The sequence below is a fragment of the Eimeria acervulina genome, genomic scaffold (assembly GCF_000499425.1).
Source record: "Eimeria acervulina Houghton genomic scaffold, Eah_scaff88, whole genome shotgun sequence".
In the NCBI taxonomy this organism is placed as follows: Eukaryota; Apicomplexa; class Conoidasida; order Eucoccidiorida; family Eimeriidae; genus Eimeria; species Eimeria acervulina.
Genome location: NW_013549544.1, coordinates 50865 through 60864, shown reverse-complemented (window position 1 = coordinate 60864; position 10000 = coordinate 50865). Strand labels below are relative to the sequence as shown.

General features: G+C 52.7%; 3 protein-coding genes across 3 annotated transcripts in view; 2 read left to right on the top strand and 1 right to left on the bottom strand.

Annotated features, from left to right (window-relative positions):
- Window positions 1-2074, top strand: part of EAH_00014880 (hypothetical protein, conserved) — a gene marked incomplete at both ends in the record, with an annotated part of 4447 nt that extends 2373 nt beyond the window's left edge. Inside the window, 4 exons of the mRNA XM_013394194.1 lie at window positions 232-375; window positions 713-899; window positions 1358-1386; window positions 1778-2074. Coding sequence (XP_013249648.1) covers window positions 232-375; window positions 713-899; window positions 1358-1386; window positions 1778-2074 — 657 coding nt within the window. The remainder of the gene's footprint in view (window positions 1-231; window positions 376-712; window positions 900-1357; window positions 1387-1777) is intronic.
- An 838-nt stretch (window positions 2075-2912) lies between these two features.
- EAH_00014870 (dehydrodolichyl diphosphate synthase, putative) lies at window positions 2913-4604 on the bottom strand (the record flags this gene model as incomplete). Its single annotated transcript, XM_013394193.1, has 4 exons — window positions 2913-3087; window positions 3364-3837; window positions 4071-4213; window positions 4602-4604. 4 exons carry the CDS (start codon window positions 4602-4604, stop codon window positions 2913-2915), a joined length of 795 nt encoding a protein of 264 aa, XP_013249647.1.
- Window positions 4605-6551: 1947 nt separating this feature from the next.
- On the top strand, window positions 6552-7444 carry EAH_00014860 (hypothetical protein; the record flags this gene model as incomplete). The annotated part of the gene is made up of 2 exons (XM_013394192.1): window positions 6552-7111; window positions 7327-7444. 2 exons carry the CDS (start codon window positions 6552-6554, stop codon window positions 7442-7444), a joined length of 678 nt encoding a protein of 225 aa, XP_013249646.1.
- Window positions 7445-10000: the final 2556 nt, after the last annotated feature.

Below are 10000 nucleotides of genomic sequence, written 5' to 3'. Positions count from 1 at the left end.
GCCGCTGTTGTTTCTGCTGCTGCTGTTGCTGCTGCTGCTGCCTGTGCTGTTGTGCGGCTATCCTTCGGTCTCACAAATATCCCTACGCTGCTGCTCCCGCTGCTGCTGCTGTTGCTGCTGCTACTACAACTACTACTACTGCTGCTGCTGCTGCCGTTGCTGCTACTACAACTACTACTGCTGCTGCTACTACTACTACTGCTGCTGCTGTTGCTGCTGCTGCTGCTGCAGCTGGAGGCACAAGCTGTTGCTAGCTCTCGACTGCTGAATGATAGAATAGAGCTGCAGGGACAGCTGCATCGCTTGCAAGCGCAGCTTCAAGAAGTAGAGACACCCGGTGTCTCCTTAAAGCAGCAAGACAGCATGAAACAAAGAGTATAACGCTGCTGCTGCTGCTGCTGCTGCTGTTGCTGCTGCTGTTGCTTCTCCGATTCCTGCTGCTCCTCCTGTTGCTGCTGTTGCTACTTCTCCTGCTGCTGCGCATCATGCTGCTGCTCCTGCAGCTGCTGCTGCTAGTCAATTTGCTGCTACGGCTCCTCCGCCTGCTGCTGCAGCAATCGCCGCAGCAACTGGTGGTAGCAACTGGAAGCTGTAAATAGCAGTCGCTAGTGCTGCTGCTGCTGCTGCTGCAGGGCTATGCTCACGTGCAGCAGCAGCAGCAACAGCAGCAGCAAAGGACTAGAGTTTCATGTTGTGCTGCTGCTGCATACAGATGCTGGGCAATACCTCTTTTATTGAGGAGACAGACGAAGATAGCACAGCTCGTGTGCTGCTGCTGCTGCAGCAATTTGCTGCTGAGGTGTCTCCTCACTTAGGAGACAACGAAAGACATGAGTTGCTGGAGCAGCAGCTGCTGCAGCAGGGAGCAGCAAAGGGGATTCTAGAGGCATTTCAACAATGTATGTTGCTGCTGCTGCTGCTGAATCTATTGTTGCTGCTGTTGCTGCTGCAGCTGCTGCTTCTGCTGCTACTTCTTTTGCTGCTGCTGCCGTGGGAAGGCATTTTTTTGCTGCTGCTGCTGCTGCTGCGTAGTTGTTGTTGTATTTTGTTTGTTTTGTCTCCTCTTCCTCTTCTTATTAGCAGCTGTCTCCACATTGAATATCTTAAGAGTTTAGTGTTTAGGGTTTAGTGTTGAGGGTTTAGGGTTTAGGGTTTAGCTAGGGTTTGTGGTGTCTCCGCTTAAGCTACGCTGCAAACGTGTTTTATGTTTTCACATTTGTTTGTCTCCTTTCTCTTTATTTATTTGTTTAATTGTTTTATGTCTTCACTTCTTTATTTTATTTTTATTGTTTATATTTATTTATTTATTTATTTATTATTTATTATTTATATTTATTTTGTTTTGCTTTTGCTGCAGTGCGAGCTGAGAAAAACGAGTTCCACGGGGTAATTTGCTGCTGTCTCCTTTTGTCTCCTTTTGTCTCTTCTTGCTTCACCCTGCGGCCTTCTGCTGCTGCTGCTGCTGCTGCTTCTATTGCTGCTGCTGCACCTGCCGCTGCTGCTTCTGTTGCTGCTGCTGCACCCGCTGCTGCTGCTGCTGGAGATGCTGCTGCTGCTGCTGCCTCCCGTTTGCTCTTTCTACAACAGCAGCTGCTGCTGCTGCTGTTGCTGCTGCTTTTGCTGTTGATCTTCCTTGGTCCCCTTTGTTGCTGCGTGGTTTGTCTTGTTGCTGCTGCCGCTGCTTCAATTGCTGCTTCTGCTGCTGCTCCAACTGTTGCTTCTGCTGCTACTTCTATTGCTGCTGCTGGTTTTGCTGCTGCTTCTGTTGCTGCTGCAGTATGCGCTGGAGCTGCTGAATCGTCTCGATGCATTAGGTCTTACAGGGCCTCCTCGAGCAAACAGTCAAGGGAATCCTGAAGCAGCAGCAGGTGCTGCTGCTGCTGCTGCTGCTGCTGCCCCTTCCGGTGCTGCTGCTGCTACTGCTGATGCTGGTTTTGCTGCTGTGTGTGCTGCGCCTGATGGAGTTAGCGACTCTGTCGGAACCAGCAGCAGCAGCAGCAGCAGCAGCCTTGACATGGCTGCGGCGCAGATGCAGCAGGAGCAGCAGCAGCAGCAGGAGACAGTCTCCTGCTGACAACTGCGAATACACTGCAAGGGGACAGACACTAGGATCGGCTTTCAAGCTAAAGGCCTTTTGATGGGTGCTTGAGAAGCTACTTGCTGCTGCTGCTGCTGCTGCTGCTGCTAACATAGCTGCTGGTGCTGCTACTGCTGCTAACATAGCTGCTGCCGCTAACATAGCTGCTGCTGCGGGTGCTGCTGTTGGTGCTGCTGCTAGTGCTGCTGTCTGGGGTGTCTCTACACCTCAACTCCAATCCTGACTTAGGGTTTAGGGTTTAGGGTTTAGGCATCTGTACAGCTTAGCGACGGTTTAAAGGAAACATCAAAATTTGTCTCCTTTTCTATACAAAAATAAATAGTAGCTGCTGCAGCAGCTGCAGCAGCAGCAGCTGCTGCTGCTGCTGCTGCGTAGTGCAGCAGGAGACGCCCCGCAGCCGCAGCAACCGCTGCAGCAGCAAGTACTACTTCAACAAATGCTGCAGCAGAAGGAACAGCAAGCAACAAGCGTCTGCTGCAGTATGCTCCCTCTAGAGGAATCTTGCTGCTGCTGCTGCTGCTCTTGTTGCTGCAGCAAATGAAAATAGCTGCTGGTGCAGCAGACACAGCAGCAACTGCCAGGGCCTTATATCGGGCCATAGGACAGGAATAAAATAGAAGAAACACCCCTCAGATACCTGCGCATACACCCCAAAACAAACACATTCAACTGCTGCTGCTGCTGCTGCTGTTGCTGTTGCTGTTGCTGCTGCTGCTACTGTTTCTGCTGCTGCTTTTGTTGCTGTTGCTGCATCTATTTGTCTCCTTTTCAAAGTCTACCTTTTGCCCCTTTGCATATACGTTCGTGCATACTGCTACTGGTGCTTTTGCTGCTGCTGCTGTTGCTGCTGTTGCTGCTGCTGCTGCTGCTGCTGCACCTCGCAAAGAAGGAAGTCTGAGAGCCGCGCTTCGCCTGAAGTGCGAATTAAAATGCTGGGGAGGGGGCAGTCGCCTCCCTGCAGCTCCCTCCAAAACGCACAACCTAGCTCGCTGCAGCACAGCAGCAGCAGCAGCAGCAGCAGCAGCAAGTGTAGCAAGAACTCCAGAAGCAGCAGTGACTGCAGCAGCAGCAGCAACTACAGATGCAGCAGCACGTACAGCAGCAGCAGAAGCAACTCCAGCAGCTGCACCACCACCAACAGCAGCAGCAACACCAGCAGCAGCGGCAAATAGAGCTGCAACAGCAACAGCAGCAGCAGCAGCAACACCAGCAGCAGCAGCAACAGCAGCAGCAGCAGCAGCAGCAGCAGCAGCAGCAGGATATACCTTGTTATTTTATCTGGTTTCCACTTCCCTTCAATTTGTGCAGAGCGCAGCCGCTGGCAGAAGCCCTCAGCAGGCAACTGAAGAGCAGAAGAGACATTTGCTGCTGCTGCTGCTGCTGCTGGTGTTGCTGCTGCTGCTGCTGCTGCTGCTTCTGCTGCTGCTGGAGGCACGGCTGAATGAGGCTCCGGCGTCGTTCTGCAGCAGTCTTGTTGTTGTGGTGCTACAAGCTGCTGCTGCTGTTGCTGCTGCTGCTCGTTGTGTTGCTGCTGCTGCTGCTGCTGCTGCTGCTGCTGTCGGCAAATAGCTCTATGCACCTCATGCCTCCCTCCGTAAGCTACGCATATCCTTAGCAGCAAACGTTTATTGTTTTGTGTTGCTGCTGCTGCTGCTGCTGCTGCTGCTCGCAGCTTCGGCCCCACGAAAGACAAATCACCAACAACAACAAGGCGAATGTCTTCTGACATCAGAAACCCTCTGCGCAAAACCCTAAACCCTAAACCCTAAACCCTAAACCCTAAACCCTAAACCCTAAACCCTAGAGCAAGATTGGCGAAAGGCTGATATATTTCTAAACCCTAAACCCTCACCGGTGAAGATAAACGCAAACCCTAAACCCTAAAGTCTAAGCGAGAAAACCTTAAAGAACCCTAAACCCCTTGACAAAGCCACACCCCCTAAACCCTAAACCCTAAACCCTAAACCCTCACTGAATCCATGTGGGGTCCCTGAAGAGGGTTTCTGCTAAGTCAAGGAGACAGCAGATTTCGTCCTCTTGTCTATAAAAGTTGTTCAGCGCAAATGCATAGACAGACAAAACCCTAACACCAACAGCTGCGCATGCAGTGGCAACCTGAGCACACAAACCCTAAACCCTAAACCCTAAACCCTAAACCCTAAAGTGTACTGCAGCGGGCTCAACTGTGTCAGCGATGCAGCAGCAGCAGCAGCAGCAGTAGTACTAGTAGTAGCAGCAAAGTCAGCTGCAGCAACAGTGGCTGCAGCAGCCACAGCCGCAGCAGCAGCATGAGCAACACGAAAAACAGCAGCAAAAGGGGTGCTGCGAGCAGAGCAACAACCAGAGAGGCGTGCAGCAGCAGCAGCAACAGCAGCAGAGACTAAGACAGCCAATGAAGCAGCAAGAGCAGCAGCAGCAGCATGAACACGAACAGCAGCAGCAGGAGTACCAGCAGCAGCAGCAGCAGCAGCAGCACCAGAAGCAGCATCAGCTGCAGCAGCACCATCACCACCAGCATGTGCAGCAACAGCAGCAACAGCAGCATGAGCAGCAGCAGCAACAGCAGCAGCAGCAGCAGCAGTTGATACTCGCTTGAGTGTGCGAGCGCCTTGTTGATGCCCTTCAGAAGGAGACTGTCTCCTTTCTGCAGCAAATCTGCGGTTGCCGTCCATAATAACAGCAACATGAGGAGGAACAGCAGCAGCAGACAAAGCCCAGCATAACGCACGCTCTAACCTGCACACAAACAGCAGCAGCAGCAGCAGCAACAACAACAACAGCAGCAGCAGCAGAGGGAGCAGCAAATTCTTGCACACGAGCAGCAGGAGACTCTTTGACAGCAGCTGCACAAGCAGCAGCAGCAGCAGCAGCAAATTCTTACACAGGAGTAGCAGCAGAACAGCAGACTCTAACAGAAGCAGCAGCAGCAGCAGAAGCAAACAAACGCTGTAAACGTAACAGCACCAGCAGCAAGCAATCACACAAACAGCAGCAGCAGCAGCAGCAGCAGCAAGCGGTCAAGCAAACAGCAGCAGCAGCAGCAGTACCAACAGCAGCAGCAAAGGAACATGCATGCAGAAGCAGCAAACAAACACTCAAACAGCAGCAGCAGAAGCTGCAGCAGCAAACACCTAAACAATATCAGCAAACAAACGCTTGAGCAGCAGCAGCAGCAACAACAACAATCACAAACTCGCAAGCAGCAGCAGCAGCAGCAGCAGCAAATGATCTCAGTGGCAGCAGCAGCAAACGGTTTAAACAGCTGCAACAAGTAAAGACGCAGCAGCAGCAAACTCTAGTGCAGCAATTGCAGCAGTGGGAGAAGGGCAGCTGCTGCTGCTGCATCAGAACATGTTGCTGCTGCATCAACAACAGACGAGGGAGAAGCAGCAGCAGCAGCAGCAGCAACAGCAGCAACAGCAGCAGCAGCAAGAGCAGCAGCACACCCGTAATGTCTCACCAACTCAGCATGGTGTTCAAACAAATACAAAACCCCTCAACTCTAGTTGCTGTTGCTGCTGTTGCTGCTGCCTCCTGCTGCTGCTGCTGCTGCTGCTGTGGCTGTCGTTACCGAAGCAAGAGCTGGCAGCAGAAGATTGCTCTAAGAAATGTGCTGTTGTTGCTGCAGCCGTTGGAGTTCTTGCTGCTGCTGCTGCTGCTGCTGCTGCTGCTGCTGCCGCTGTTGCTGTCAGCTGAGGGATCCCCTGGGAGTTCTTCAGGTGTACATGCAGCTTAAATATAATGCATGCATAGGGGTGATGGGCTTAGGGCTTACCAACCCCCGTAAACCCTAAACCCTAAACCCTAAACCCTAAAACCCTAAAACCCTAGACTTCAGAGAAAGAAACAAAACTGTAAGGAGTAAACCCTAAACCCTAAAGACGAAGGCAATCTGCTCTCCAGAGGGGTATTGCTTAGTGAAGACATCAAAACCCTAACCCCAAACCCTAAACCCCAAACCCTAAACCCTAAACCCTAAACCCTAAACCCTACGCCCTATAGCGGGATCGCTGCGCGAGAGACTCTCAGCCTTCATCTCTAAACTCCAAGCCCAAACCCTAAAGCCCTAAACCCTAAACCCTAAACCCTAAACCCTAAACATTAAACTCTAAACCCTAATTTCCAAACCCTAATTTCTAAACCCTAAACCCTAAACCCCTCTCAATCGCTGGGGGGCCTTCCGCTGCCGACTGGCTGTGGGCGCAGCCCCAGTCAGCCCTTCGGGTGTACAGACATCTTCTACAAACATCTCTAGGGTTTAGTGTTTAGGGTTTAGGGTTTAGGGTTTAGGGTTTACTGTCTTCTTTCTTTATCAGGGGCCGCAGCTGTTTGTTTTGCTGCTCCTTTATTAAGGGGCCCCCTAACACTTGGGGGGCCCCCCTACATTATCTTTCTTGCTCTTCTTTAATTATTACTGCAGTGTATATACACCTCAGCAGCTAACTCTAAACAAATGCTGCGAGGGTACCAAAGGGCCCTGGGGGGCCCCCTAGGGGCCCAGGGGCCCCCAACCAGCAATCGATTGTCTCTCTTTTCGGCTCTCCACTTTGTTAAGGGGGCCCCTAGGGGGCCCCCGAGGCCCTCCAGTGAGCCTCAGGGGGCCCCCCTGTGGCTTCAGGGGGCCCCCGTGGGGCTTATGAGGGCCCCTAAGGGGCCCAGGGGGGCCCCCCTGGGGCTCCAGGGGGCCCCCCTGGGGCTTCAGGGGGCCCCCCTGGGGCTTCAGGAGGCCCCTAGGGGGCCTCAAGGGGCCCCCCTGGGGCTCATGGGGGCCCCTATGGGGCCTCAAGGGGCCCCTAGGGGGCCTCAGGGGGCCCCGGGGGCCCCCCTAAAGGGCCGAGGCTGCAGCCAAAGGGAGGCATGGGGGGGCCCCAGGGGGGCCCCCCAGAGCTGCTTAGAAGGAGACCCTTCGAACTGCTGCAAATCAGCAAAGGTTGGGGGGCCCCTAAGAGCCAGTGCAGCAGCAACTGCAGCAGCAGCAGCAGCAGCAGACCGGCAGCTGGGCTCGTACAGCCGGTATTTGTTGCAGCAGCAGCAAATGCTGCTGCAGCAAGTGCAGCAGCAGCGGCGCTGTGTGTGTTCTGTTGCTTCAGTTGAGGCAGCAGCAGGATCTCCAGCTGCTGTTGCAGCAGCTGCTGCAGCAGAAGTAGCAGCAGCAGCAACAAGAGCTGTGCTCAACCCCAGGCTGACGCCTCTGCAGTCTCTGTTTCGTTGGGGGGGTCTTGCTGCAGTGTCGGTACCGTGCAGCAGCAGCAGCAGCAACAGCAGCAACAGCAGCAACAACCACAGCAGCTACAGCAGCAGCAGCAGCAGCAGCAACAGCAGCAGCAGCGGCTGCAGAGGCTCTAGTTTGGGTGTATGTACGACTCATCAGGAGCGGGGACAAAGTATAGAGTGGAGAACACATACACTTGGCCCTGCTGCTGCTGCTGCAGCTGCTGCTGCTGCAGCAGCTGCTGCTGCTGCTGCAGCAGCTGCTGCTGCTGCTGTTAAGGAAGCCGTTGAGAGCTGCGCTTTGCTGCTATGGAAGGGAAATAAATGGAGAGGTGAGTGCATCGCAGCAGCAGCTGCAACAACAGCAGCAGCAGCAGCTGCTGCTGCTGCAGCTGCTACAGCAGCAACTGCTGTAGCAGCAGCCTGAAAAGGCAGCAGCAGCAGCAACAGCAGCTGCTGCTTCCTCCGTGTTTTCGAGTTCGCCCCTGCGGTGCCCATATACATACTCCACCTACTGCTGCTGCTGCTACTGCTGCTACTGCTGCTGCTCCTGCTCCTACTGCTACTGCTGCTGCTGCTGCTGCTGCTGCTGCAGGGACATGGGTGCCTAACAAATGGAAGTGGTATAAACGCCACGGGTATTGGGCAACGCGAAAAAAACTCCTAAAGTTCGACACCTACAGAAGATACAGGTAAACAGCAGCAGCAGCAGCAGCAGCAGCAAGAGCAGCAGCAGCAACAGCAGCAGCAGAAGAAGCAAGAGGAAGAGAATGAACAGCAGCAAAAACTACAGCATTAGCAGCAACTGCTGCTGCAGCAGTATCTTCTGCTCCATATGTGTGCCCGCTGCTGCTGCTGCTACTGCTGCTGCTCCTACTGCTGCTGCTGCTGCTGCTGCTGCTGCTGCTGCTGCTGCATGCATGCAGGTATCATGAGGTGAAGGGCATGGGGAAGCCGAAGGAGAAGTGGTGGTCTCCTTTTGTGGGGAGGAGCCCCCTCAAGGTCTCCACTAAATTCTGGTAAACAAACCATGCTGCTGCTGCTGCTGCTGCTGCTGCTGCTGCTGCAGCTGCTGCTGCAGCTGCTGCTGCTGCTGCTGGAGCAACTCTTGCTAGCAGTAACTGGTGCAGCAGTAGCAGCTGCAGCTGTAGCAGCGTCTGTTGTAAAAACAACAGCAAAAACTCAACAGCTGAGAGGAAGCAGCTGCAGTAGCAGCAGCAGCAACAGCAAGAACAGCAATGGCGACAGCAGCAACAGCAGCAGCAAGAACGGCAGCAACAACAGCAGCCGCACCAACTGCTGCAGCACCAATAGAAACAGCTGTAGCTACACCGACACCAGCTGCAGCAGCATCACCACCACCACCAACAGCAGCAGCAGCAGCAGCAGCAGCAGCAGCAGCATAAATAGGGGCCCCTGGGGCCCCCCACTGCATGAAAAGGGTTTATGAACAGATCTCTTTGTTTTAAATATCTCACTCTCCTTCTATTTATTTTATTTTATTGTAATATTAGTCAAAAGAAAATAATAAAAAGAGTTAAAGCATCAAAGACAGACAAAATAAAATAAGAAGAACAAAAACAAAGAAAGGAGACGCCCGAGGGACCCCTAAGCTAACAGCAGCAAAAAATAAAACAAAATAAACAAATACACACAGCAGCACTTGCTGCTGCTGTTCCTGCTGCAGCAGCTGCTGTCCCTGCTGCAGCAGCTGCTGCTCCCGCTGCAGCAGGTGCTGCTTCTGCTGTTCCTGCTGCAGCAGCTGCTGCTCCTCCTGCAGCAGTTGTTACTTTTGCTGCTTCTGCTGCAGCAGTTGCTGCTTCTGCTGCTCCTGCTGCAGCAGCTGCTGCTCCTGCAGCTGCTGTTGTATATGCATTCACATATTACATTTATACTGTATATGTAAAGGAGACAGCACAAACCATCCTTAGAGAAAGAGCTCTACGAGGGTTTAGGGTTTAGGGTTTAGGGTTTGGCTTGAAGTAGGCAGCAGCAAAGGCGTGTGCAGCAGAGACAGTGAGTGTCTCTGTTTGTCTCTGTTTGTTTTATTTTCTTGACTTTGCTTCACTCTAAAGCCCGATGTCTCTTTCTCTTCGGTTGCTGCTGCCTGTCTCCTTCTGCTGCTGCTGCTGGGTCTGCTGCTGCTGCTGCTGCTGCGTCTGCTGCTTCTGCTGCGTCTGCTGCTTCTGCTGCGTCTGCGTCTGCTGCTGCTGCTGCTGCTGCTGCTGCTGCTGCTGCGTCTGCTGCTGCTGCGTCTGCTGCTTCTGCTGCGTCTGCTGCTGCTGCGTCTGCTGCTGCTGCTGCTGCGTCTGCTGCTGCAGGATTACTAATGGGGTGTATGAATGGAGATTGTTTGTGCAGTTGTAAGCCAAATAAATATTTATTGAGAGACGAGTATTTGTTTTTCTCTGTTATTATTATTATTATTATATTGTTATATTATTATTACATTATTACAGAGCCAGGGGTAAAGACAGACTCGTTGACAGACTTGTGAGGTAAAATAAAAGCCCCGTTAATAAAACACTCATCTCCAAGACATACGTTCTCCCCTACCACTGTCAGCCCCTGGATGCGCACCTGCGTATACACCCCAATGCATGCATATAATATATTATATATAATACATATATATATAATGTTAGTCATGTAGAATATAATACATATGCACGCATATACAGCTACATATAA